The sequence below is a fragment of the Apus apus genome, chromosome 1 (genome assembly GCF_020740795.1).
Source record: "Apus apus isolate bApuApu2 chromosome 1, bApuApu2.pri.cur, whole genome shotgun sequence".
NCBI classification, from domain to species: domain Eukaryota; kingdom Metazoa; phylum Chordata; class Aves; order Apodiformes; family Apodidae; genus Apus; species Apus apus.
In genome coordinates, this window is record NC_067282.1 from 176,410,681 (window position 1) to 176,436,887 (window position 26,207).

General features: G+C 36.3%; 1 protein-coding gene across 50 annotated transcripts in view; it reads right to left on the reverse strand.

Annotated features, from left to right (window-relative positions):
* Positions 1-458: 458 nt before the first annotated feature.
* The window catches only part of NRCAM (neuronal cell adhesion molecule), a 154,546-nt gene continuing 128,797 nt past the window's right edge, over positions 459-26,207 (reverse strand). For 12 of the 50 annotated variants that reach the window (XM_051608874.1, XM_051608883.1, XM_051608880.1 and 9 more), the window contains 3 exons: positions 15,582-15,713; positions 12,474-12,552; positions 459-2,814 (listed from right to left, as the gene is read on the reverse strand). In XM_051608874.1, the coding sequence (XP_051464834.1) occupies positions 2,577-2,814; positions 12,474-12,552; positions 15,582-15,713 (449 nt within the window). In that variant the 3' untranslated portion in view covers positions 459-2,576. The other 38 variants (XM_051608851.1, XM_051608855.1, XM_051608860.1 and 35 more) reach the window with 11 other exon arrangements.

Consider the following 26,207-nt stretch of genomic DNA (forward strand, 5'->3'; position numbering starts at 1 on the left):
CCATCACTAAGTGTACTGTTTAAAAACAAATGCCCAGAATTTTCTATGTCAGACAATTTCTTTAGGACACAAAACCCTGAATTGGGATCAGGTCTGACGACTCTTAATTTCCAATTTTTCCATTTTTACTTTCTGTTATTCACTCTCAAGGTATGGAACATATAACTGTTTCATGTTTTTTCTCTGTAGAAATATGACTAAATAAACCATCCATGGGAGTAAAATGTAAATAGCAGGAGGTTTCAACAGGAAATGGTCAGACATATTAACAGTTTTTCAAACAGTAGCATGTAAAGATATGCAACTTTCTGTAAATAATTTGGCTGAAGTACATAAAGTCCTATAGCATCATAGGAACAACTTCTGCCAGACTTGTGTCATGCTTTCTTCCACTTTGAATTCTTAATTACATGGTGAATCAGATATGGTTTTACTGCTAGTGTAAACAGAACAAACAGTGAAATTTTAAAACCACATTTATTTTTTAATACAAAATCTGTTGCACTATTACAGAAGTGAGCCTGTCTGTTTACCCCCACATGCACAGATAATTCAGCATCTACAATTAAATAAGAGTAAAATTATATTTGTCTTTTACCAAAACCATTGGCAAATCTTAACAAATGTTCTCTTTGTGCTTTCTAATCGATGTTTGTAGAATTCACTTCTTATTTCGGTTCCCATTAAGAAAAGTGATCAATGGAAAGCTCAAAGGTGCGAAAGAAGCTTATTACAGCGAGCTCAAAGTGATTACCTCAGTTGTGCTTTACCTACAATATATCCATGGAAGCTGCAAGGTGTACTGTGGTCTAATGTAATGCACTGGCAAAAGCTCCGAATGGCTCAATTAGGAATTTGCAGTAAATAAGCAGAAGAGTTCACTATTTTGTTTTCACGGCAAAATGAAAGAAGATATTTAAGTAGATGCTTTAAAATACCATGCACACCATTGGCTATAGTACTTCTTACACAGTACAACATAAGCTTTCTTGTTTTATTTGTCTGTAATACCTAGAAGCATATAGCATCTACGCTTTAAGTGTATTTACAAATTCAACAAAATATCTACATATAAAAAGCTTACTTAAAATTAAACTTGATGCAAGTTATGAAAAACCAATTTATTGGCAAATGAAACTGAGCATTCCTTCAACCATAGGTTGCTATAAAAATTTATATTTGGAGGTAAACATTTGATTGATGTCATATGCGAGGACATAATTTTGTAATGGACGCTGGTGAATCCTTTAGCACGGAACCCCCTGGCACTGGTCAGGTTGAATGCTGTGGTTCCCAGCAGTCACCCCCCCTGCCCCAGGGTGCAAACCTGCACAAAGCTGCCCCACTGATGGGGCTGGGACATGGGGGGAAATGCACTCTCGCTGCTCCAGTCGGCTGGTTTGGTTTCTTAACAATTTCTTGGACAAGAGCTTACACCTTGCTGCGTTAGTAAATCACTTAATCCTGGTTGTGTTTTGGTTTTGATTTTTTTTTAATCTTCTAAGGCCATGAAAACATGTTGTGCTGCATCTGTCTAGAAAGCACTGAGTTTATTTTTAAAGGAAAAAAAACAAACATAGTGTTCTTTGTGTAATTTAAAATACTTTCAACCTTCCATTTTTAGCACAACAGTTTCATAACACTTCCCCCCACACACACATTTTAACTTTTATTTGGCAATGACAGGAGTCCACTAATCACAGTTTACTACACCAACTGATTTAGTAGTACAGAGCATTATGGAATGCATATTGTATAAAGGCACTGAATGTATCTTGCCCTGTGTTTTCTGGAATATTTTCTCTTAAAGTTTTTTCTTTCACTGACTGTACAAATTCCAAAATGCATTGCAATGCGAATCTTTTATGCCCTAAAATCAATCCAATGTGTTTTGATGTAAAAATAGAACACTGTACTGCTGTAATACTTGATAGATTAAAAAGGCTATAAAGTAATAGGAGCAAAGAGCAGATAATAGGGTCTCATTAAGCATCAGCAAATGCAAGTGTCAAATCATTTAGCAATTATATACTGTACATACTGTTCCTAACTGTCTTGCAAAAAGACATATGATAGCTAGACATTAAGTCACCAATTTCACAACAATGTCCACAAAGACATTGAAGTTCTATATAATACTACTATAACACTCTGACAATGAAAACGGAATTCATATCCAGGGATTCAGCTGAGGACTGCATAACAAATTGCCAAACCATGTTTTTCATAGTGTACACGAGATTATCTGTGAATTGTGTAGCTTTTTTTTTTCCCATGCATTATACTGTATTTTCAACAGGAAACAAAAGTACAAGTTGATGTTACTGTTTGTGTCAGTTCTTTTTAAAAAAGTAAAAATACCCAAGTTCTGAACAAAATTGGAGTTTTGTATTTTGATTCATACTACCATACCACTTAATGTGTCATTAGGCTGCATAACCGTATGGACCTGCATATTCTCCTAGCATTAACATCATGTGGTGAGGAGCTCCGTTACCTGTGTGTTCATAGTATGAGAAGGAGGACATACAAGTGCTTTAAACAAACTGAAGGTACAAGGGGATCGAGTTCTGTGGTTACACAAACGAATTCATGGCATTTACAGGAGAAGGAGCCTCAGAGCTTTCATTTCCTTCTGCAGGTTCTTTCTCTTTTTTACCACTGTATTGTCCGATAAAGGAGCCATCCTCATTGAACTGACCATTTACACCTTCTCCATAGTCAACTAAGCTATCATCACTGTCTTCTTTTTTCACAGTTCTGTCTGAAGGTGTCCGGCTTCCTTTTTTTAGAGGTTTATGGTCCTCTGCATCACTGGAGACACAAACAAACAAGGAAAAGGAATTAATTCATGCATTATATATTAAGACAGAATAATCCATGCATGCAGAGTTTATAAAAAGCATTTGTGCAACCCTGTAATCCTTTAGTAAACCCACATCACATTGTAGAGGCAAATCAATATGATGCAGTTGACATGAATACATGGTGTAGGAATGGTTTAAACAGAGTATGTCTCCAGTGGAGGAGCGGGGAAGGGGTTGTGGTTTCTTTTTGTTTTTCTTTTTTTTTCCCATCGTGCATGGCTTTTCAATGGTAAGACCTGTGCCTTTGGCTTGGAAGCAATTTAGATGCAACTGCAAGCATTAAAAAGTGGGTTGTAAAGTTATAAAAAACACTTGTTCTCCAAAGTAACAAGCTTATGAAGTGTCGTGAAGTTAGTCTGTTAAACTTCTTAATTTATTTGACTCCTTGAACATGAATGAAGAATGAATTTGGTTAAATGAAATATACTGATTTTCTTTACAAGTATAAAGAAAATAAGAGTGCTGCATTTCAAATAATTTGTTACATAATGCAGGCCAGACTTGCAATTTTCAACCTTACCTTTCAAGAGACCTACATATTCCATTAAAAGGGTGCAGAAGAAACAAATGAAAATAGCCTAAGAAGAAAAGCAAAGTCCATATCCTGATAGTGATCAGTATTTTATCAATAATAAGCTGCTATTAAAATTGCTAAAACATTTACTTCATACAGGTAAAGCAACAATGTAGCTTAAAGTAGCTAGAGTTGAGCAGTTATGAGCATGCTTAGTTTTTTTCATTATTTATCAGATCAACCTCCCTATCCTAATCCATAACTGCTAACATGTGACAAGGATGACGGTGATCTGGAGGGCAACAGAAAAAGCAGAGAAAGGCAGGGAGGAGAGATCCCTGTAGCAAAGTACTGTGGTCTTTACTGTGTCAGTGGAAAAGCTGCAACACCATCAGTATCCTAAAATAAATCTGGCTTGTATTTCATGAAACAGATTAGTTGGGCTCTTTTCAGAATCCTTTACTCTGCATTTCAGTTTCAAGATTAATATTTTGACAGCAGCTCCAATGCATTTCCAATTAAACATCACTATTGCCAGCTGCAATTTTGGGTGCAATTATTTACTTTGCCTGAAACAAAATACGTGACTTTATTTGCATATAAGGTATGAAAGAGTAAGTGATTTTTAAGGACTCCCTGCTTATGAAAAACATAAAGAAACTTGTATAGAATATCAATTAAATAAAAATATATTTTATAATATCCACAATATTAGACCAAATATATACTCAGCAAATCATTTTAACTAATTCCTAAAAACAAGTATCTTAGCTCTTCCAAGAATGTATTTTCTCTTTTTTTCCTAATTAATATCTACGAACCAGAAAAACCATAAATACACAGCATATGCAAGGACGCACAGGTTATATTGTTAGCGAACAAATGCCCTGTTGAGAAACATTCCACTAGTGCTAGAAAACCATTATCCCAATTTTCCATCAAGCTTCCATCACATTTTTTGGCTTTGGAAGACTCCAAGTTAGCACATTCTAAAATAATTATGCCTCTAATATGCACATACTTACAGAAAAGCATACCAAAGATTTTATTCTTCTATGCATACACAAGAAAGAAGTGTCAGGAATATGTATCTTATTAACATGTAAGAAAACCTTCATGTTTAAAATACACAAAGGCAAAAATTCAAAACTAGACTGTATCAGCATTGACTTTGGTTTTAGTTATTGCTGTGTACATGGCATGAGAATAAATATCAAATCACTGATCTCCTGGGCTCACTGATCCTGCCAACATATAGGATAGCAACACTAAAAAGAATGCTACTCTGAAATGTAAAGCATCCAGCAGAGAAATGCAAATGTTTATAACATATGTAGATTACAAAGACTTTTCTGAAGAGAGTTCATTTTGGAAGGACCCTGTATTTACAAGGTTGAAGATAAAATTGAGTATTTAAAAATGGCACGCAATGTAGTTTCTCCATTGCCCTCGAGTCATCAGAACAGGCTGTTCAAGCCAAATGAAGAGCAGGTGCTCACTTTGAATTGCTGACCAGTCCTACTCACAAAGAAGAACGACCTGCAGTGGTTAAAGCTTTCTGGGTAATACTGTTTACTAAAGAACACTGGAAATATGGTTTGCTGTTTAATTTTAGGTGAATAACTTCAAAATTGCTGACACTGGAATATATAGCAATGAAAAAAAAATTAAATTGCATTTGTACCATAATTCAGTTGGTCAAGAAACTGTGCAAATAGCCAGTGTAACTCACTAAGCTGGAATACACACTAAATAAATAATATACCATCACTGCATCAAAAAGATCCACATTTTTGTGTTTAATTGAATATAAGCCTCCATTTTAATTTAAAATTAGATAAATTTGGGTACAGAAATGTCTGCTCTTAGGATTTCATGGTTGCAGTTTTGAAAATAATATTTATTTATATGCTAAATAATGAAGAAATACTTACACAGTTTGTTGCAGTGTGTTTGTGATTTTTCTATATTTTAGCCAGGATACAGATTCTAGTCCCTATATAATTAAAAACAAACAAACAAAACTGCAGATTCACCCAGAAGTTTCCCTGCAGAGAGGTGGGTGCTGGTGTAAGAGCACAGTTGCAGGAGATGCAAAAAACAAATCTGAATCTGGGAATCCCCTCCCTTTTTGCACTACACAAGTCCAGAAAGAGGTTCTGCCAAGATTCTGGCCATGGAAAAAGATGAGGGATTATCCAGCGTGCTTCCCAATCCTTGTTCAGGAAAAGAAAAGACATGCCATGAAAGCATTTATTTCTTATAAACTGTATAATGACTCTTGTATTAGATGTATACAAGGTTTTTGGGGGAAGGGAAAGAAACTGAGGAGTAAAAAGCAATATAAAGAGCAGGAGAGAGAGAGAAAAAAAAAAAAAGTGAGGACATCAGTGTTTTGGATGGCACTTTTGTGACCCTGGAGGTGCAAAACTAAGAAGGGACCCTGGTGCTTGGGGGAAATTAATGTCTTTTCTGTTTGCTGCCAAAAATCAAACTGCAAAAGCTGCTGAATTTCCTTATGAATATGGATGTCTGAAGAGCTATATAACATTTTAGGCTATAGAATATCTAATGCTATATTGCAAAAACATGTTAAAGCCATACATTTTGAAAGACTATCTGCAAGATTGCTAACCTTGCTTACAATTGCTCGTGGAAGTATTAGAAAATGAAAGCAGGATAGATCATAACGTATTTTATGTTTTGCTTGTGATTTTGCTTGCTGTCTTTTACACTCACCTATTACGATACCTTGAAATTAAAAACAAAGTACAAACTTGGTTGACTGAAATTACAGGGGAAAACTGAAGATGTTTCTGAAGTGTCATGTATGCAGTACAGACAATTAATAGTAAGATAAATAAGTACTGGGGGGGAACAAAGCAAAAGGTGAGAACAGAGAGGAATTTTATATTTAGAACAGACAGCCATGAAAGTTAAGTCTAGAGATACTTCTGCTATTTGCTGTCTTACAAATAAATTCCATGCTACTAGATTTTTAGGGAGGAAGGTTGCTCAGTGAAGATTGATATGTACCAGCCATTTTGGTAAGTACTAACAGGTACAACACAGGTTCCTTGCCCTTTTAGTAAGAACAGTGTTTAATATTAAAGCATACTCTAAACCTGATTGCTAATATATTAATACATGTTTCTTTTTCTTCTTAGTTTGATGAAAGGCGTATCAATCTTGCAGCTAATGACTAAGAGATATAAGAAATATGGAGGTGACAGTTATATTTGCAAGTGCAAAACACAAATTTATTAAAAAAAAAATGTTACTTCCATTTCATAAGCTCATCCATTATTGAAAGAAATATGTACCTGGAAATCTCCTTTCTTCTTTCAACTTTTCAATTTTTCTTCATTAGATAGGGGCACATGCAGCAACCAGTCAGAATGGGGCAGTTTTACGATGCCTCTGCAGTCCAGCAGGCAACTAGTTCCCACTAAACTTTGCCACATTCATGGACATGCAAAAAGACTCAATATATGGTTAGCAATGTACTACTTTTCCTCATAACACAACATAAACCAAACAAAATGGGTAAAATGTTCTGGGCTATTGGACCCAGAAAGAGGATGAAGAAGATGAAAACTGTTGGCAGTTAATTCTTTTTTCTGTGCCCTCAGGTCAACAGCCCAGAAATGTTTAAGTATAAGCAGTCAGGTAAAGCCACAGAAGTACTTCACCCCAAGGCTTCCCTGCACACTCCAGGAGAACCCCTACCCCAATACTTAACAGGTTTCTGCTCATGCTCCTAAGCTGATAGGACTGTGCAGATGAAAAATGCTTTGCTCATACACTTAGGCACCTGCATTAATCCAGACTTCAAAGCATTTTACTCTTTCATATCTAGCTAAGACATAAGCAGATCTGTATTCGTTTTCTGAGTAGTTTTTCTTTAGCATGTCTGTAATACTGGATCTTCGATCCTGGCAGAAGCTGGAAAAACTGGGAGATAAAGCTCTGACATCAAACGGCAAAGTGTCGAAAAAGTTGTTGTTAGTCAAAGAACCTGACTCACTCCTTCTGAAAAACGTAAAGAAAAATCTGCTTGAGAGAAATTCACACATTTGCCACTTCTAGTGGGAAAGTATACAAAGGGAAATCAAAGCACTGATTAAAAAAGTAGTGACACAAATCTGCAAGCTTTAAAATAAGAAACATCAAAGAAAGCATGTGTGTGCAAACGATGACACAATAAGACCACTGCCAAACTCCATCAGACTATTCAGAGACAGTAATTCTTCAGGCAGTCCATTGATATCATTTTTGTGTGCTAGTAGGGACCAAGCTTAGAATTTGTGCTGAGGCACAAATCATCATTAGGTCCCCCTGAAAACACATCTAAGCTGCAACAGAACTTGAATAACTACAGGAGAAAAAAGGAAGGAGTATTAGATGAGCATTAGATTATGATTATACAGCAATCTCAGAACCCTCTACCAGCCATTTCCAGAAAGTCTCTCATAGCATATCCAAGAATTATCAAGAAAAATATTGCATGTGTCAAAATGTTGAAGAAAAGAGGCAAAATATTTCAACAAAATGTGCAGACGTCCTGTGCATGTGGTTGACTTGTCCTGTTTCATTTTCCTAACAATGTTTTTTCAAACTGCAATGAGACACTAGACTTTCTAACTTCCTGGGAAGTTAACTAACTGCATGCTTGCAGTCTCTCCCTACCCAGGAATCCACAGGTCTGTTCTTGATAATTTTTTTATTTCTCTTGAAATTTCTCTTGAAAGTATGAGACCAGGAGGGAAATTTAGGCTGATTTATACACCTACACTGAGCTGAACAGGAGCTCTAGATAGTCTAATTTTAATTTAAATCAACATACATCTGTGGTGGTACTCTTATTTCTTGCAGTTTCTTGGTGTAAGTATCAACAGTCCATAGTTTACTATCTCAGTCTTCTGCAACTTAGGATACCACTGGGATTGCAGAGCAATCAGGTTGCTAGAAAGGCACTGTTTCCCTTTATTATGTAAAGGTGCAGCTATGTCTCCAGTCACAGTCATATAGTGCACCTGGTCATTCTGTGGTTGGTGAAACACCTGTGTTTCCTAACGCATTATTTCCTTTGTTAGATTGATATGGCAGGAAAATCCGACACTGGCAGGTTCTGCAGAAAGTAGGCTCTTAGATGAAGCTGAAGTGTGCAAAACTTCAAACAAATGCAAGCCATCCCCAGAATACTGGGAAGCCTAGAAATTGGAAGTGACAAAAACCTCCCCTAAAATTGAGACCTATGAGTCCTCTAGAAGATCTTAATTACTTATTAAGATTAAAGTAATTTAATAATTTAGATCTTATTTTGAAACATCTAATTTTCTAACCTTTTGGCTTAATTGTCCAGAAATACCGTAGTCTATTCAGTATAAATGTCCAAGTCTTTCACTCTTCCCAGTTCCTGAGAAAGAAGAAAGCAGGTCTAGGTTCTTAGAAAGTTCCTCTTGATAGTCTGGTGTCTCTCTGAAAGTGAGATGTCCTTTTGAACTTGGCATTAAATGATTGTGAGATCTTATACTTTCCCTTCCCTCCTTTAAACTTGGGAGGAGAACGAAAGGAGCTCAGACCCTTGTGAGGATAAGAAACTGAAGAGCTTCCAACAGAGCTTTTTGTTTTCAGCTGACGTAAGAACTGCTTGTGTTCTGAGAAACTCTTCAAGATTTGGACCAAGGATTCACCAAACAGCTTGCCTCCTGTGTATGGTAAGGACAGCAGTTTACATTTTAGATCTAGTGATGAGGTCCAAGGACGTAGCCATATAGCTCTCCAGGCTACAGTGAGACATGCCATATTTTTGACAGTGAGTCTAAGAGAATCCTCAGCTGCATCATGGATAAAATTAGCTGCAATTTTACACAGCCTGCGTTTCCTCTGCATGGCACCAGACGGGAGCCACTTCTTCTGGAATCTGGCTCGTTCTTGTTCCAACCATATTAGTAATGCTCTAGAAGCATAAGTACAATAGATAGATACTCCAAGCTGGGCTGCAACTAGCTTGAAAGATCTTTTAATTGCTTCCTCAACCTTTCTATCTGTAGGATCTTTAGGGAGAGCATCCATATTAGCAGGCACTGAATCACCAGTAACCAATATCCTGTCTACCTGAGGCAAAGTCCCCCACAAAACAGCTTTATCCACTGGAAGAGGGTAGAGCTTACGTAGGACTGCTGGGACTTCATGCTTTGCCTCAGGATTACCCCAAATCCTACAGACAAGATCTTCCACTGTTGAATGGACAGGAAGTGCATTATCTACGTTGTCTTCTTCAAAGGGGATAGGCAATTCTTCTGAAGCACACTCAGATCTGGAAGATTTTAGCATTAACACCCTCTTCATGTGCTTGAACAGGTAATTCTGATTCTCTATGTCAAACTTACGCAGAGGATCTAGTCCTTCTTGGTCTTCTGTAGGGGATTCAGATGACAACTCCCCATCTTCAGGGGATGACTCAACCTCCAAGGCCTTGTCAGCCTCAGGTTTCTCTTTCCCAGGAGTTGTTTGATCTTTTAAGTTGTTGATATGGTCAGACACAAAAGTTTGGGAACTGCTCCCAGTTGCTTCTAGGGGAACCACAGGAACTTCTGTAATTGGTACCCTGGGATGCTTTACTGAATGGGACCTAACCTGTGCCACAGAAGTTATACTTTGGCTGGCTGCTGTCAGTGCATCCTTTAAGACAGTAGCTAGCTCAGGCAAAATGACAGATTTCATTAATGAATTCTTTTCAGATTCAGAGAAGTGAGTAGTAGTAGAAGGTCTTACCTTCCTGTGGCAGGAGCTCTGACTGTCTTCTGAATCTGAGCTGTAGTCTGGGGTCTGGCTGAACCAGTGCTGGAGAGAAGAATGCTCCCTTGCCAGTGTGCCATGAACTGAGTTGCAGCTGAGGGGTTGCTGGAAAGGGGATGGCTGTCCTGCCTGAGAATCTGAGCCCTCCTCCAACCCCATTAACTGCTGTTGAGAAGCATGATGTCTAGAGCCATGACTGTACTTCCATTTGTCTGACCTCTTTTCCTCTTGGCAGAGGGAAGCAGAGACACAACTAACCCTTGTAAGCTCTGAAGACTGCCTAGCTCTCCTCCTGGTGTAGGAGGTCTCTGATCTGGTGCTGGAGTATTGATCCCCTGACCTTTTGAAGAAGTTGGATCTGTCAGATCTCACAGACTTTGCTTTGGTAAAGACAGGGTTTGCTTCAGGAGAATTGGCACAGCTACCATTTCTTGTCTTTTCCTTGTCCAGTTTCTTTCCTGTCCAAGCAGACATGGACCTGAAGTGATGAAAAAAGTTCAAAATACTCGAATTCCTAGATCTTTCAAATATTACTTTATTATTTATTTTTTTTCCAAGGGAAACCCTATACCCTTTTTCCTCAAAGGAGCACTGCACCATGACCAGCACCACGAGAGGCAGACAAACTGGGAACTGAGGGACTGCAGTGATGCTGGGCTGCAGAGAGGGTGCCAAGATATCTTCTGTAATCTGACTGGTTGCTGCTGCTGCCCTGTCTTTAAGGAAAAAAGAGGAAAGGCCAATATAGACTAATTACACAGAAATATATTTCAGAAAGGAGTTTTTGCATTGTAAATAGGATGATCTCTTTCATGTGAACATGTCTGAAAGCTTAGCATGCATCTGTCCATAGTCACCAGCCATGAGGTGGATAAATGCACTACAGAATAATTTAATCAAGCACTATATGATTCTATAGATTAACTCAAGCCACTTAAATATGGAGACATAAATTCAAATCTTGCTACAGGTCACACATGAAAGCAGACTTGAATTGACATATTCTAGGCCTGAGAAAACATGTATTGAGGTCACATAATTTGTGTAACTCTGTATGAAGATCAGTTTCTGCTGCTGAAAGTCTCAAGTATTGAAAAACAGAGGAGTGATAAAGCAGAATGCAAACTGGATTGCCTGGGAAAACTTACATAGTACTTCTGTCACACCTGCTTCCAAACATTGCTTCACACTTCTCTTTTTATCAGCTGAATTTGATTAATCCATATGCACTTAATGCAAACTCATTAACTCAAGAAAAGACCATTGTGCTTTTTTTTTTTTTTTTTTTTTTTTTTTTAAGTCAAGCAAAATCAGAAGCTGCCCATTGGCACTGGGAGCTGTAAATCTATTTCAGTCTGATCAAGATGCACATTTCCCTTACATGAAGCAGCTATGGCAACAGAGAGGAACTTCTTGAAAAAAAATGTTTTTTCTATGTATGTTTGAAAATGTCTCATCTTCAAAATAAGGGGCTTTTACAATGCTTTTGACACAGGAATGCATAGTAAAATCTACTGTAACACCCATGTAAAATATAATGGTATGGACGTATTTAGGAAATAGTATTTCTTGTACCAATAAAAACTCAACAAATAAAGCACTGCTTATTTATTAAGCTTTACTCATAACTGTTATAAGAACAGACTAGTCAAGTCATGTTTGTTGTGATGCCAGGAGATTCAGCTAGGCTACATTTACAATAAAAATAGACAGTCAGCAATTAGAGCTGTGTTGCATGCTTTGAAGCTGCTTGCTGTGTATCTTGTACTGAAATACATGAAAGGGAGATTTGTTTTTTCCTCATAGGATGTTCCTTCACCTCTGTGCATAACATCACTTCTCTGTTATTGGATTAGGTGTTAGTACCGGCAACCATTTTAAATGCATTTGTTTTCCAGTCAATGTAACACAAGATTGTCTTTCTTAGGCTTCAATTAGAAATATATTTTCAAAAACCATAATGCTAAATGGTTCCTAACTGAAAGGACACTCTATCTGGTATATTAACTGTATGAAAAATAGGTTCGTAAATAAAGATTTCATACTTTGAGACAATCATGTTTGAATCTGGATTTCACCTTGCATCCGCGAATGGCTTATTCTAAGCTTGGATGTGTAATTTTTTTTCTAATGGTGTGTTTGAAATGCTACCTACAGTTCTATACAACACTGGATACAGACTCCTTATCAACATGGAAAAAAGTTAGTTTTGAATTAATAAGTGTATATTTTATACAGTATATGTGTGATATGAACAGTGACAAAGAGAAACCACATCAGCTTCTCACCTGTATTCACCGAATGTTCCATCATCTTCCTTCATAGGTTGTATTTCTGGATCAGCATGTGCATCCTCCTTTTCCTTCACTAAAATATTTGAAATAGTAACTTTTATCATTAAACTGCAAGACAAGAAACCTTAATACCTTAATTTCTCAAAGTGATCGCATTTCGCAGGAACATAGTTTGAATAAAAATCATGTTTTAACTGTGACCTTAGGCTGTTACTTTTTTTCTTTTGAAGGAAAAGATCTGTTAATTAGATACAGAACTTTATTTTCATTCAAGTACAAAACATTGTATGTCATTCTGCATTCATAAAACTTATTCTTCTTCTCATTTTTAGCACCAAAGATAAAGTGTGTTGTTTTTTTTTAATCCTACTAGAATACTCTCTTTACATATGTTATTAATAGAACTACTGTTTATTGAAATCTGAATAATTTAGTTTTATTTATCCATGCTCTGTATTTCCTCTTGATATTCCTCTCATACTGATTCACAGAGAGAGGTTTGCTTGTGCTCTCTGTCAGTCTGTACACCTGCTTATATTTCATCCACTAAGACTCCAGGGATTTTTAAGTACTAGCATACAGGAAAACAGTAAAATAGTAATAATAAAATAGTAAAAACAACTATGTAGCACTGTGCCCTTTGGCACAGAAATCCACTAGCACCTGGGAAGACAGATGTTTATAGAAGATATATAGGCCATATAAGATTGTTGACAGAGTAAAATAATATAATGATTTCTAGAATTATCTTTATAGTTCTTCCCTTTGCCTTTTTATTTCTGTTTTTCTCGCCACTACTTAAATGACTCCCTTTTTTATAGCAGATACAATTATATAACCCAATATACAATCTCTTATCTTTTACTCTGGTAATTTCCACACTTGATATGTACATCATTAGTTTATATTATGTTATTTAAGATTACATTAATCATTCCTGAATTTTTTTTCTAACTATATAATTACAATAATGCATAACACCTAGAAATGTATCTGGTTGCTATAATTTCATACTGAAATAATTTATTACTGTTTTCAAATCATAGGCAATCTCAACATGACATGCTAAAATTATGACCAAAAAAAATATTTATTAAGTTTGTGCTTTGCATTTGTCACTATCTATAGAACAGTACATTTGCAGTGACACAAGAAATACAATTAGCTCTGGAGTCACTGCTATAAACAAGAACTGTATAAACATACTGACTCTGGAAATCTTATGTCAAGGTTCACCATATCTCCTCAGTCAATAGCACTTGTATATGTGTGTGTGCATAGGCATGTGTATGTGTGCATAAGAAAAAGAATTACTACCTGATATCCAGTAATTCTGCAGAAGCAGAGAAAAGAAAGGCATAGGATAGATCTTCAAAAAGTAATGACAACCTTAGCACCTAGCTGCCTTCTATACTTTCACTTGAACTGTGTTTTACTCTCTTCTAGATGGTGATTCACTCCCTACTTCTTTCAGTTTCAACACTTCACTTCTTTCATCATCCTAGTTTTCCTTCTCTTTTCTCAATTCTCTCCACTAAGAGTCACTTTTCCGGTATTTCCTGTAATCTTGCTTTGTCAAATACTAGGAAAAAACTAAGATTACGGTTTTAGCCAGTCATTCAACTCGTATATAACACTGTGTTCCTTAATCTTCCTTAATTTCTCCATAGGCATAGGCAGTTGGGACAGATGCTTCTCCTAATTTTTGCTGTCACTACAAATCTTCGCTCTCTCCATAAAACAATTATACAGATTGAGCAGAGTAGGGTTCTTGTACTTAATAAAATGATACTATCTTATAAAAAAGTCTGAAATGCTAAGTTCAGCTATAAAAGATTTGTCTATGAAGAAGAAAAAATTTAACTGTTTGCTGACAGTAATTTTCAGAAGTGTAGTGGTGAAGACAAGCAGGAGGAACTAAAACAGTGTGGATCTATTTTCTTCTGTACGTTTGTATGTGCAGCCATCTTTTTCATGTCTACATTAATAATATGCATGTCTAGAAGTTTGATTTGGTTTTAAACAAACATTCTAGAGCTGGGATATTTATGTAATTTCCAAATCTTTGCAGTGTGTAATATAGAACAGATTTTTTTTCCTGAAATCAAGATTTACTCAAAACTTAGCAATTGTACTTTCTATTGTACATAGGAGAGGAAAAAGAAAAATCAAAAGTATCCTTTGATGCCCAGCTGCAGTCATTCATATCCACTCAGACCTCCCAGCTGCTTTGACATCCTATCAGGCAGTACTACTATTCTCTGCAAACTGCATGGCTGTATCCTTTTAAATAGGGCTTTAGTCTATGGACCTACTCCATTAACACAAATGTAAGACTGGGGAAAGATGTATCTAAAGACACACATACACACACGTCTGCATACATACATGGCTTCAGAACATGTACAGTCAGAGGAGGCAGAGTTTTGATAGACAACACGTTATGTAGTTCCAATTTTATTACAAAATATAAAACATACTTGGCCATTCTGAAGCCGAATATTAAAACAAAAAGAAAAACCCACACGAAACAAAAAAAAAACCCAAACCTAAAAAGAACTCTTACAAAGAAAAACTTACAGAAGAAAAAACAACTAACTGAAGGATGGTAACTTCAAATTTGGCTGCAAAAAAGCAGATGCTGAAGTTGACACAAATTCTGAGAAGCAGAGTAACGTATTTGAAAAACAAATGTATGAAGGGGTTTGTCCCATGAAATGCATTCCCAGCACATTAAAGGCACATGGTGGCTTTGAACTGCTGTACGTTTCCACACTTTCTGAACAACTGAATTCCAACTCAGCTGATTTTAGTGGGTTAAACCCATCTGGATTAGACTTCAGAAAGTGGGATGGGAGGACCAAGTATCTCAAACAAAGCTCAAACCTATCTACAGTAGTAGTATGACCCTCCAGGAACAAAGATCCTTTTCTCATACTCTGAGGTTTTCTACCTCAGATTTCTTCTAACAAATAAAACAGATTTAACATACAGACAAGGTAAATGTAAACCAGCAGCAAATGTAATTTCTCCAGCAAACCTGAGCTGTGCTGTAATGGATTGCCAGTAGATGATTTTTACTCTCACTATTACATATCATACCTGGGTATTTGCCACCCTTATTCCTCCTTATGAAGCAAACAATGAGTAAAATCAAGATCAGAAGAGCAACAGCACACATAAGACCAATGAACCATCCTTGAGTAGCAATGTCTACTTGCCGACTTGCCATGGCTAGAAAATAAAAGAAGAAAAATGAAATGTTTTGCTGTATTTAAATGTTTTGTCAATTCAAATAAGTAACAGTCACTATACATTGTTCATTAATTAAGGAATAACATTCACTGCAAAAATCAGTATTAAGAAAAACAGCGATCCTGTATTTTGTGAATATTTTCATTATTTAAAATATTTCCAAATACACTTGCATAGATCTTACCTTTGAAAATAAAAGAATATTACCAACATTTGAGCTCAGAAACTACTTTGCAAAACCTGTGCACATACTGCATTGCTTTTCACAGATCTCAAAACTATTCTCAGTCATTTTACATCAATTAAAATGCTGAAATGAAATTGCAAATTATAATTCACACAAACATGTCCATTGCATTCTCAAAATGAAAAAAGCCAATACTCATTAGGTAATGCACTCCCATTAGTCTGAAACGGGGAAACAGATGGGTCATTCGAGACCCTATCATTCAATTTCAACTAAAAATCAACAATGAAGCATCCTTTAAAGCCTTATTAAACATCATGTTTTCATCCTCTCCTCAAATCTCTACCTCATCCTACAATTTATCATGATTGCCATGATTTAGCATTAGTGAGGACTTAATGCAAATGGGACACCCTTCCTTGGCACTGTTTCTCTCTAAATGCTGACTCCAGCTGGAAGATAATATAAATGATGAGCAAACTACACAGGAAACAGCACAGTTACAGATAAGGTCAGGAAGTATCTGTGTGGTCTGGGGGCTGGATCCCTCCTACTGATGTCCAACACAGTAGGAGGATTTTTCTGGTGAAGTTAATTTTCTGCATCCCTGTTTGGAAGCACACTACAGGCAACTGGCATTAGGATTTGCTTTTGGGAGAAAGTGGGAAGAGAGGAGTTAGGGATATATGCTACAGACAGAAGAACACATGAAGTGGAGAAAGATGGTCGTTCATCCAAACCTATCTTGTTCATTCTCCACCTTCTCCTCCAGACCCAAAACCCAAGAGTCTGAAACTCTGTGAAGAGTTTCCCAACAGGCTTCTCCCTATTTGGAAAACAGAAACAAAGATTCCCTTCCCACAGAAATAAGGGAAGCAAAACACTGTACATAACTAATGGCATTTTATTTCAGCACTTGTTTTTCTGGCTTCATGAGACAAGGTACTGGATTATTTGGGCCTACAGGAAAGCTGGGTAGGGACTTTTTACAAGGGCTTGTAGTGAGAGGACAAGTGGTAATAGATTAAAACTGGAGGAGGAGAGATTTAGTTTAGACATCAGGAAGAAAATTCTTTACTGTGAGGGTGGTAAGACACAGGAACAGGCTGCCCAGGGAAGTTGTGGATGCCCCATCCCTGGAAGTGTTCAAAGCCAGGTTGGATGGGGCTCTGAGCCCCATGCAAGGGCTGGAACTAGCTGACATTTAAGGTCCCTTCCAACTCAGACTATTCCATGATTGATTCTGTGATTATTCACAGCCAGTAAAATACCTAGGATTTTAGTAAGTATCAATAGTACTTCAGGTCTCAATTCAGTAGACACAGTAGGACCACAATTATACTTGAGACCTTCAGTCAGTCTCTCTGTATGCTCTCAGATCAGCTCTCATGGAACAACACGTTCACCTGTATCTGCTAGGGATGGTCTGTAGACTTGCTTCTACTGAAGTGGAGGACACAACGCATTATAGCTTAACACACAGAAATATGGATGTCTCAGAGCCCAATAAAGATTTCCACCTCTCCTTTCAGAAGATATGTCTATACAGGCAGGCTCATAAAAGCACATCAAAGAGAATCTGTTTTCAGAGGAGGACTGACTTTTCTGGCCACAATTCCAGGTGATACAGAATTAACTCTTCCCTTTACAAAGTGGGCTGGATGACATCTGTCCTGCGCTGGTGCTGTCCTTTGAAAAATACCTGTGCTTTGCTGGGCAGAGAGGTAGCTGAGATCAGAGGGCACTGGGCTGGCAAGCACACTCACTAACAATAAAATGTTAACAATATTCCGTTATAGGCCAGAATTCAAGCCCATGTCTCAGCGTTATTTATCAGTTAAGACAAAGGCTGAGACAGTAAGCTTGAACACAAAGGCTCTTAGTGGTCAGAAGTACCTCTGATGTCTGGAGACAGTATCTACTCTCCCTTCCATATGGAAGACCAATGTGTAGCCCAGTTTAGAAGTATGAGGCTAAAATTAACTCTTTAGTTTGCCCAGTTATTGGGCAAAAAGTTTAAATAGATCAATGAATGAGTGTGCCTGGTTATTGTGGAGTTATGATTAGGATATTTCCCAGCCATTCTTTAATATTATGCTTTCTGCTATTTTAGAAACTGTTTCTTATGTGCACAGTAATTTAAGGTATTTTTGCAGAAAAATGTCTATGCTTTATACATACAAACACTTTACATACCCTATATACGTATATAATATATATTTGGCAGTCTTAAAAAAAAATAATCACACAGGCAATCTTCCTCTGAGCTGTAAATAAAATTAAAATAAATTGTTTCCACATAAAGGTTATACCTATTTTGAGTTTTGCACATACACATTTATAATAAGGCATTAAAGGTTGTGTAATACATAGTGATGAAATGCAAAAGCACATTTAACATTGAAATGTAGTAAGAAATAGCATCAAGCAAAAAAACTCATGCATAAAATATGCAAGATAGATGGGAGAGAGTAAAGATGAAAACTTACTTATGCAGCCTCCTGTATTCTTTAACTTATTGCATATCCAGTAGGAAAGGGTTTCTAGCTTTCAGTGCAACTTTAAAAATGGCACATTTCCTTCTGAAGCTAAGCAAATTATCTGCTTCAGGCAGAAAGTCATTTGCTCTTGGTGGACTGCTGCTGCAGGAGCCACTGCCGTACACTGGACTGCTATGCTCAAAGAGACAAACCTGCACACTGTGAGGATGCTTTACAGGAATGCTCGACCAAGAAAAAAAAATGGGGCAAAAGTCTCATATTAAGCAGTTTTATTCTTAATTAGGCATGCATTCCATATTTCAATATTTTCCTGTTTGTCCACTTGCAGTGTTTAAAAGATCTAGGCTGAATACAGTGGGACACAACACTTTTCTGTAAGAAATATGCTACGTATAGAATCTAACGCTGGACACGGAACCTCTCCATTATCAAGAAGCAGAAAAGAGTGTCTTTAAGTTCCCTTCTTCATTAACTGCTCAAGACCATGAGGTCAAGTTTAGTGGGTACATACAGACAGAATTCCCTATCTACTGGCTCAGTATTTTTGTTGCAGAAAGGTCTTTTTGGGAATGTTTCCATTCATCTTATTTTGAATTATACTATAGTCTTGATCCTTGCTTTACTGCTGCTTTAGGCTGTGGATGTGTATTAGCATAAAATTTTACAAATCTGCTTTTATACCACTAGTTGTCCCTGACATAAATAACCTCTGTGTTTAGCCCATACACATTTGCTTGGCACTGTTTTTCAGCACCATGTTTTCAAAGCAACCCAACACACTGTGAACAGAAATGGAAGAAAACAAAGTAAAATAATATTATTTTAGAAAGTGCTCACTTTGAAATTGGCATATCAGTAATTTACTTTGTTTTCTGATATTTTATACATATTGTTCAAGCATATTTTTATATTTAAACTACTTTCTTAAATCATAACACTCTGGAGTTGGTGAGGCTACTGCTAAATAACTGTGAGCTGACCAAAATGCTTGGAATGAGCAGAAGTGGCTAGCAAATACACACCAAATCATAACAGCTGACCAAGAACATGCTGTGATGGCAACGACATATTCAGCATGACATAAAAAAGAACTCCAAGAAAGACCCTTCTCTGAGTCAAATGAACAAGCATTAGTGATTTGCCTATGAAGAAATATGACTGGAATATGTGCATAAGGAACTTAAACAGCCTTACTGATTCACAGGATACAGTTGTGACAAAAATGTATCTAAAACCAGTATATGACAGGAAAATAAACATTTACAGGTAAGAATCTTTACATTGGTATAAACAGATTACATAATGCATCAAATTGAATTGACCCTTCTGATTATGCAAATATTTTAGCTCAGATTTTTTTGTCTTAAAACTGATCTTAGACTTGGCTCTATTAAAGTTTATTTTATTTAAATAGAGTAATCTAATTTATTAAATAGAAATAAATTAAATAGGTCATCTTCATTGCACAGCACACAGATGGATTGTGAGCAGTGAGTATCTTGCTCCTGATATAAACAACAGAGAAGTAAAGTGAATCGTAAGGATGAAAACATTAATGATCTACATACTAAGTGTGCTGGCTTTATTTAGGAGTTTATGAAATAATTTAGCATTGCTCTCAAAAAGCAACATGCAAAGATCCTAGCTGCAACATCTCATGGCTAGAAGCAGTTCAACATGTCAGCACTTGGTCTCCCACAGTTGTGACTACAACACAGAATTGGTACAGTGTGCCTCACCTGGGCCTGTCTCAAACACATCCTCTGAACTCCTAAAACCAGACAGGCCCTCAGCACCAACCCGGACTTTATATGCTGTTCCTGGTGTTAAACCTTTTAACACAAAGAAGCTTCGAGAACCATTTACAGTTTCTTTTTTCCAATCTTCTTTGCCTACAAAGATTTTAGGAAAACAACATATTGGAATTTTAATTTTCTCTGTATCACTGAAAGTTTCTAGACAAAATACTATCAACAGTGACTTGACTAAACTATGGATTGGCTGAAAAAAAAAAACTATTCTCTCAAAAAATAATAAAATCATATAAAATTATTACTTCAAATAATATATCGCATGCAATATATTGAAGAAGACGTACATTATTACAAAACTATTTTAAACATTTGTTCCATTGTACTAGAGAAATACTATTTTAATTTATTTTTAATAAGCTTATTGAACTTGCAATTATCAAATACATTAAAATAGTTTTTAATAATCTAATTAAATTACATTTCTGTAGTTTCAGTCAATATTTACTTCAGTTGCGAAGTTCTGCTTCAAAATCTGAACTTATATTTCCTGATCATTCTCTTATATCTTCTTCTAGTACAGCCACAGCTGCATCTTGGACAAATATCCAGAAAAATGCAATTACATTCCCATTTTCAGATTGTTCATCTTTAGTCTTAATTTTAGAAGGATTGAGTATTTGAATGGAAGTATCGTGGTTTTACTAGCTACACTGTGTTTGACTATTGCTGGTATTATCAAAGATTAAAAATTTGTTTTTATGCCAATAAAAGTACATAAGTTGGTTGATACCTTATTTTCAGGTTAAAAAACATATCTAACAGTGAATTTTGCTTTTATTGGCTCTCTTATTTAATTCCTTTTTCCCCCCTGAATTGTACACAATTTAGGAAAATGTTATATCCTATTTTAATGTACGTAATCATATTTTTAACACATGTAATGACTGCATGAAAAGCAACTTCAAGCAAACTACATTTTTAGAAGTTCACATTCAAAAGATTTTAAAAAAATAATACAAAGGAACAAAGGCTGATATTTTACCTAGGCATCAAAAACCTGCTACACATTGATGTTTATGAAATAAAAAATTATTTGATCTTCCCAATCAAATTAAAAAATAATTCTTCTAGACATTTAAGAGCTATCATTAACATTGGGTCAATTTAGGAGCACATTTACTACAAAAAGTCTTTGAAAAGGTATCTGAAATGTTTAGTAAAACTTAATGAAATGACTTCTTACTGCCTGCTACACCATATTCAACATAAAAGTTCGCATGATCTGGTCCCTCATACTCCCAACTGATATTGGCATAGGTCTCAGCAGCAGCTGTTGTAACATTTCTGATCCTCGGATAAAGTGGTTGAACTGAATACACAATAGAAAAACAAAGCAGAAAACGAAATTGTGACTTCATACATTAAAAAAAAATGCTTTAAACGTTACTATGTTAACTTAAACCATATGCAGGTAAAAGTACATTTGTGATTGTTTCCATTACTGGAAATTAGTGACTTAAGCACTGTATTTTGTAAGTGAATCCTAGGCAGTCACTACACTATCAATTTATAAAGTAAAATCTATGTTCTGCACTGAGCATGTCCTGTATCACAAAACCTGCCAAATACTTAACAATACCTAATTGTAAAAATCCTGGAAAACATTCTTTCTATTCATCTAGAAGTAAAATGCAGACAGTTGGAAAGTGAAAACATTGTCAGGGTAATGGGAAATGGTAGGTGAGAAGGGTGGTATGAAGGTGGTAGAACCTGCCTTTAGACCACATGTCACTGAATGGACTGCAAATGCCTCAGCTGCAAGTCCTTACAGGATTTTGTCTCTAGTGCAGGGATAATGATAAAAAAGGAAGACAATACCCTTAGAGAATGTTGGAGTGACAGTGTGCATGACTGGGGAGGCTGCAAAAAGGGTTTCTGAATATCCTTCACCATCACAGGTAGTAAGAAAGAAAAAAATAAAATAGTAAAACCGCTTTGCATGGAAAAGGAACATTTAAATAATGCAATAAAACCTTACCTGTTACATTAGTAACACATGCACACTCTAAGTTCATGCAGGATTCAATTAGTTTTACTTGTTGTAATATGAAACAGCTAGGCAATACATAAGTATTTTGAAAAAAACAACAACTGGTGTGTATGTTTACTGAAATCTTTCACAGAACATTTCTGAAATCAGCTTCATTAACTTATGGATTCAAGGCATCTTTGGAACATTAGATGTCAGATATTGGAAAGCTGATATCAAAATGCTCTGGTGTGAAGGACTCAAATCACTGGAATGCAGGAAGTTGTTCATTTCAGGGTATTGTGCCTTACTGCTGATATTCTCATTAGACAACAGCACCTTTCACAGATAACGTCCACATCCATGAAAATAAGTGCTTCTCTTTTCAGCATCCTGTAACTAGCCACTTCTTTGCTCATCCCTTCATTCTTTGCTCTCCAATTATACTTGTTACAAATGGACATATATTTCCGTATTTTTGTTTGCGTAATGTTAATGAAAAATAGGTTTTAATAGTTCTATGAGTGTAATGGTGCAGACACAAAGAGGATGCTCCTCACAGGCATTAAATTAGATCTTAATGAAAATGCCTCACGTGATTTGCCACTGACTTTTCTATCCTCCTAAAAATGTTTTCTGTTAGAAACAACACCAAAAATACTTCCCAAACAAACACAAAACATCAGAGGTAAAAACCTACTCTTGGTAAAGACAAATGGCAGAATCCCAATGGCTTCACCTGCACAAGAAAAAGAAATAATGGGGAAATGCCTGTTGTTAAGGCAAAAGGTGCTGCACAGATTTTATCTACGTACTTAAATAATTTCCTCTGCAAAACAGGATGGGTTTGTCCATATGGCTAACTGGAAGAAGTTCCAAATAAGCCTCAAAGAAAAAAAATGGCTTACTTTGGCATAGTAAAATAAATCCATATACAGGCCTCTAGCAGAGACAAAATTATAAGAGTATCAAGTCTACTAAGAGTATCAAAACTACAGTTTTTGAGGTGTTGTGTTTTATTTTTTTTTTAAATACTGAGTTTATGCAAATTCCACCAATTATCCTGAAAATGTATTCTCATTATTAAAAACTTTCACTATATCAGACTCTTTATCCCCATATTTCCACCAAATGTTTCTTCTTAACTCTATTCCAGAAGTACTCAATCAACTCTTCAGATCACATTATCATAGAATCATAGAATCATAGAATCCTAGGGGATGGAAGGGACCTCGAAAGATCATCTAGTCCAACCCCCCTGCCAGAGCAGGGTCACCTAGAGTACATCACACAGGAATGCGTCCAGGCGGGTCTTGAATGTCTCCAGTGAAGAAGACTCCACAACCTCTCTGGGCAGCCTGTTCACATTAAACTAATTACTTTCACAATTGATGTCTTTGTAGGTCAGTTGTGCTTATATACTTTAGATTAAATTTCTTTCACCAACCAAAAATAACAAATAATATGTTATTTCAATAATAAAGAATCTGTTTATTTCTTGGCTAAAAACACCTGAACAAAAATTGAAAGCACTAGAGTTAAAATAGCCACCTAGGTTACTAAGTCAACAACCAAACCCCTAAGAAATACCAGAGGCAGAGTTGTCTATGGGAAATCTAGCATGTAACCATATACACTGTGGTAATGCAAGGGGATTAGATTCTGCTTGTCTGTGCCACTTGAAGGTAGCAAGAAGAAAGAACAGCAGGCTCTAAATTTAGAGAGGTGCAGAGTCTGAAACTGCAAACAGGATATAGAAACTTCCTTGCTCATTTGCACAAGGAACAGGTGTTTGTTACAATCAGCAACTAAGCATTTGTTCTGTCAAGAGAACAACTGGATTGTATTCTAAATATGACTTTGTTTTGTTTCATTAAATCATATTTTCTCAAACACTTCTTTTCCTGGATTTTGCTCTTCCACAGATGTGTAATTAGCAGCACAACTGTATGACTGATATTTGTCACCAGTGTTAAAGACAGAAGAAATTATTAGCAATACTCTATTTCAAATTCTTGCAAAGAGATGCCACAGAATTACACTTCACTTCTCCTTCCTCATCCTTGGGGTATGTCAGAAACTGTCTCATCTTGTATGAAAGGCTCCAGATGACAAACAGCTTCTGTACCACTAAGTAGATTCAATAATAACCTGTACTGTAAAACCTCCTGACTTGAGTTTTGGGGTTTTTTTGTTTGCTTTGTTGTTTGTTTTCTGTTTGTTTGTTTTTTGATTGGTTGGTTGTTTTTTTTCTCCCATCTCCAGTTTCCAGATTCTGCTCTGATTAAAGAGTTGCCTGCTAGATTAAAGATCTGGTATCTTGTAAATGTCCTTCAGTTCATATCATTGTATAGAACAATTAAGTTGGCTCTGAAAATTCCTTCCTTCTCTTGGTGTTTTAGTTTCTAACTCCTCTAAAGTGACCTATTTATGCTTACATTTATCATATGTACTCTTATCTCATTCTTACCAATAGCTGTTTTTATAGGCTTATCCATGTGTTGGTCAGATTTCAGTTCTGCTTTTTTTCCTATTGAATACAGTGCACAAAGAACTTTGCTCAGTAGCACATTCATTTTCTAAATAATTTCTTTTTTTTTTTTCCTCTTTTTCACTAGTGCTCGATCTCATTTTCCAGCAGGCCTGGAAAGTTTTCTTTAAGTCTGTGAAATGTGCCATATTTCCAACATGAATACAGGCATAAGATAAAAGATGGCTGATGTATCCTGAGGTGATGAAAGCCTAGAGCTGAAGTAGTTATAACATTCAAAGCTTGTCTCCAATCTACCCAGACTCTTGTCTTCTCAATCAGCACACCTCTAATTACAATAACCTCAGTTCTTCAATATGTTACCCAGCACTGTTCACAAAAGATGTGTAATTGTCAGTTGGCAGCAGCTCTCAGCGTGTACAAGCACCAGTTGGTAAAAAGGGGGGGCAAAAAGCTTTGTCTTGGGGAGCAGGAGCTTTCTGTGGTGGAGCACTGTGCTCTCATGATCTGTGACCACACACGACAAAAGCCTCGCTCTAAAAATGATGGGAATGGATTGTTAATAAGTTACAGCTTTTATACAGACCCATTCTCATTCAACAACCTCCTGAAAATTAAGCTTTTTAATTCATGCTATGGGACAATGCAAGATTTAGCTGGCACTTCTGAGCAGGGTTTCATTCCTGTAGCAAGATACAGTGTAAAAGCATTTACCAGTTGTTAAGAGGACTAGGCGCAAAGAAAAATTTCCCTTTCTTTTCAAGTTAATTCCAGTGCTTTTTTTAGTAGAGTTTTTTGTAGAGTCGTATTTTATCTTCCAGCCTTTCAAAAACATAGTTCCTCCAAATAACACAGTTACACCTGGGCTGTGGACTCTATAGACTTTAATAAGACATCACAGGAGGTATGAACAGATTTTAACAACAGAATAGGTAGTCTCTCTCAGGATTTAGTTCAGCAGAATATATTATATAATCCCCAAAGTGATTAAACTTTAGGAATTTTCATGGGATTCACCAGGAAAAAATGACAGGTAAGTGACAAGCACACATTTGAAGACTGGTGTGAAATGGAAAAAAACTCGCTAAGCATTATATCACAGACAAGTAGATAAAATGCATATATAAAGAGAAAGATGAATTCAGAGGAAAAGAAGTCACACCCACACACAAGAAAAAATGAAGGAAAAAGGTAATAGATGCTGCTAGAGCCTGCAAGACACAGAAAAGAATTTTGCTTTTGTTTGCTTCTTAGCCTACAACTTTCACAGTATGAAATTGAAGCCTCAATGTATAAGTAGGAGTGAATTCCATTTCTGGCAGTGAGAGATGGGCATTAGTCACTTCTAAGATTATTCAGGCCATTGCAAGACCATTCCTGTAGTGGAAGAAATAAAGAAGACAGAAGAAATGCAAGAAACCCCTTCATTAATAAGCATTTAGCATGGGATGGATTTTGTGTGATGTCTACAAAATGAAAGGTATTTGCAGAGATTGTTACATTGCAATAAT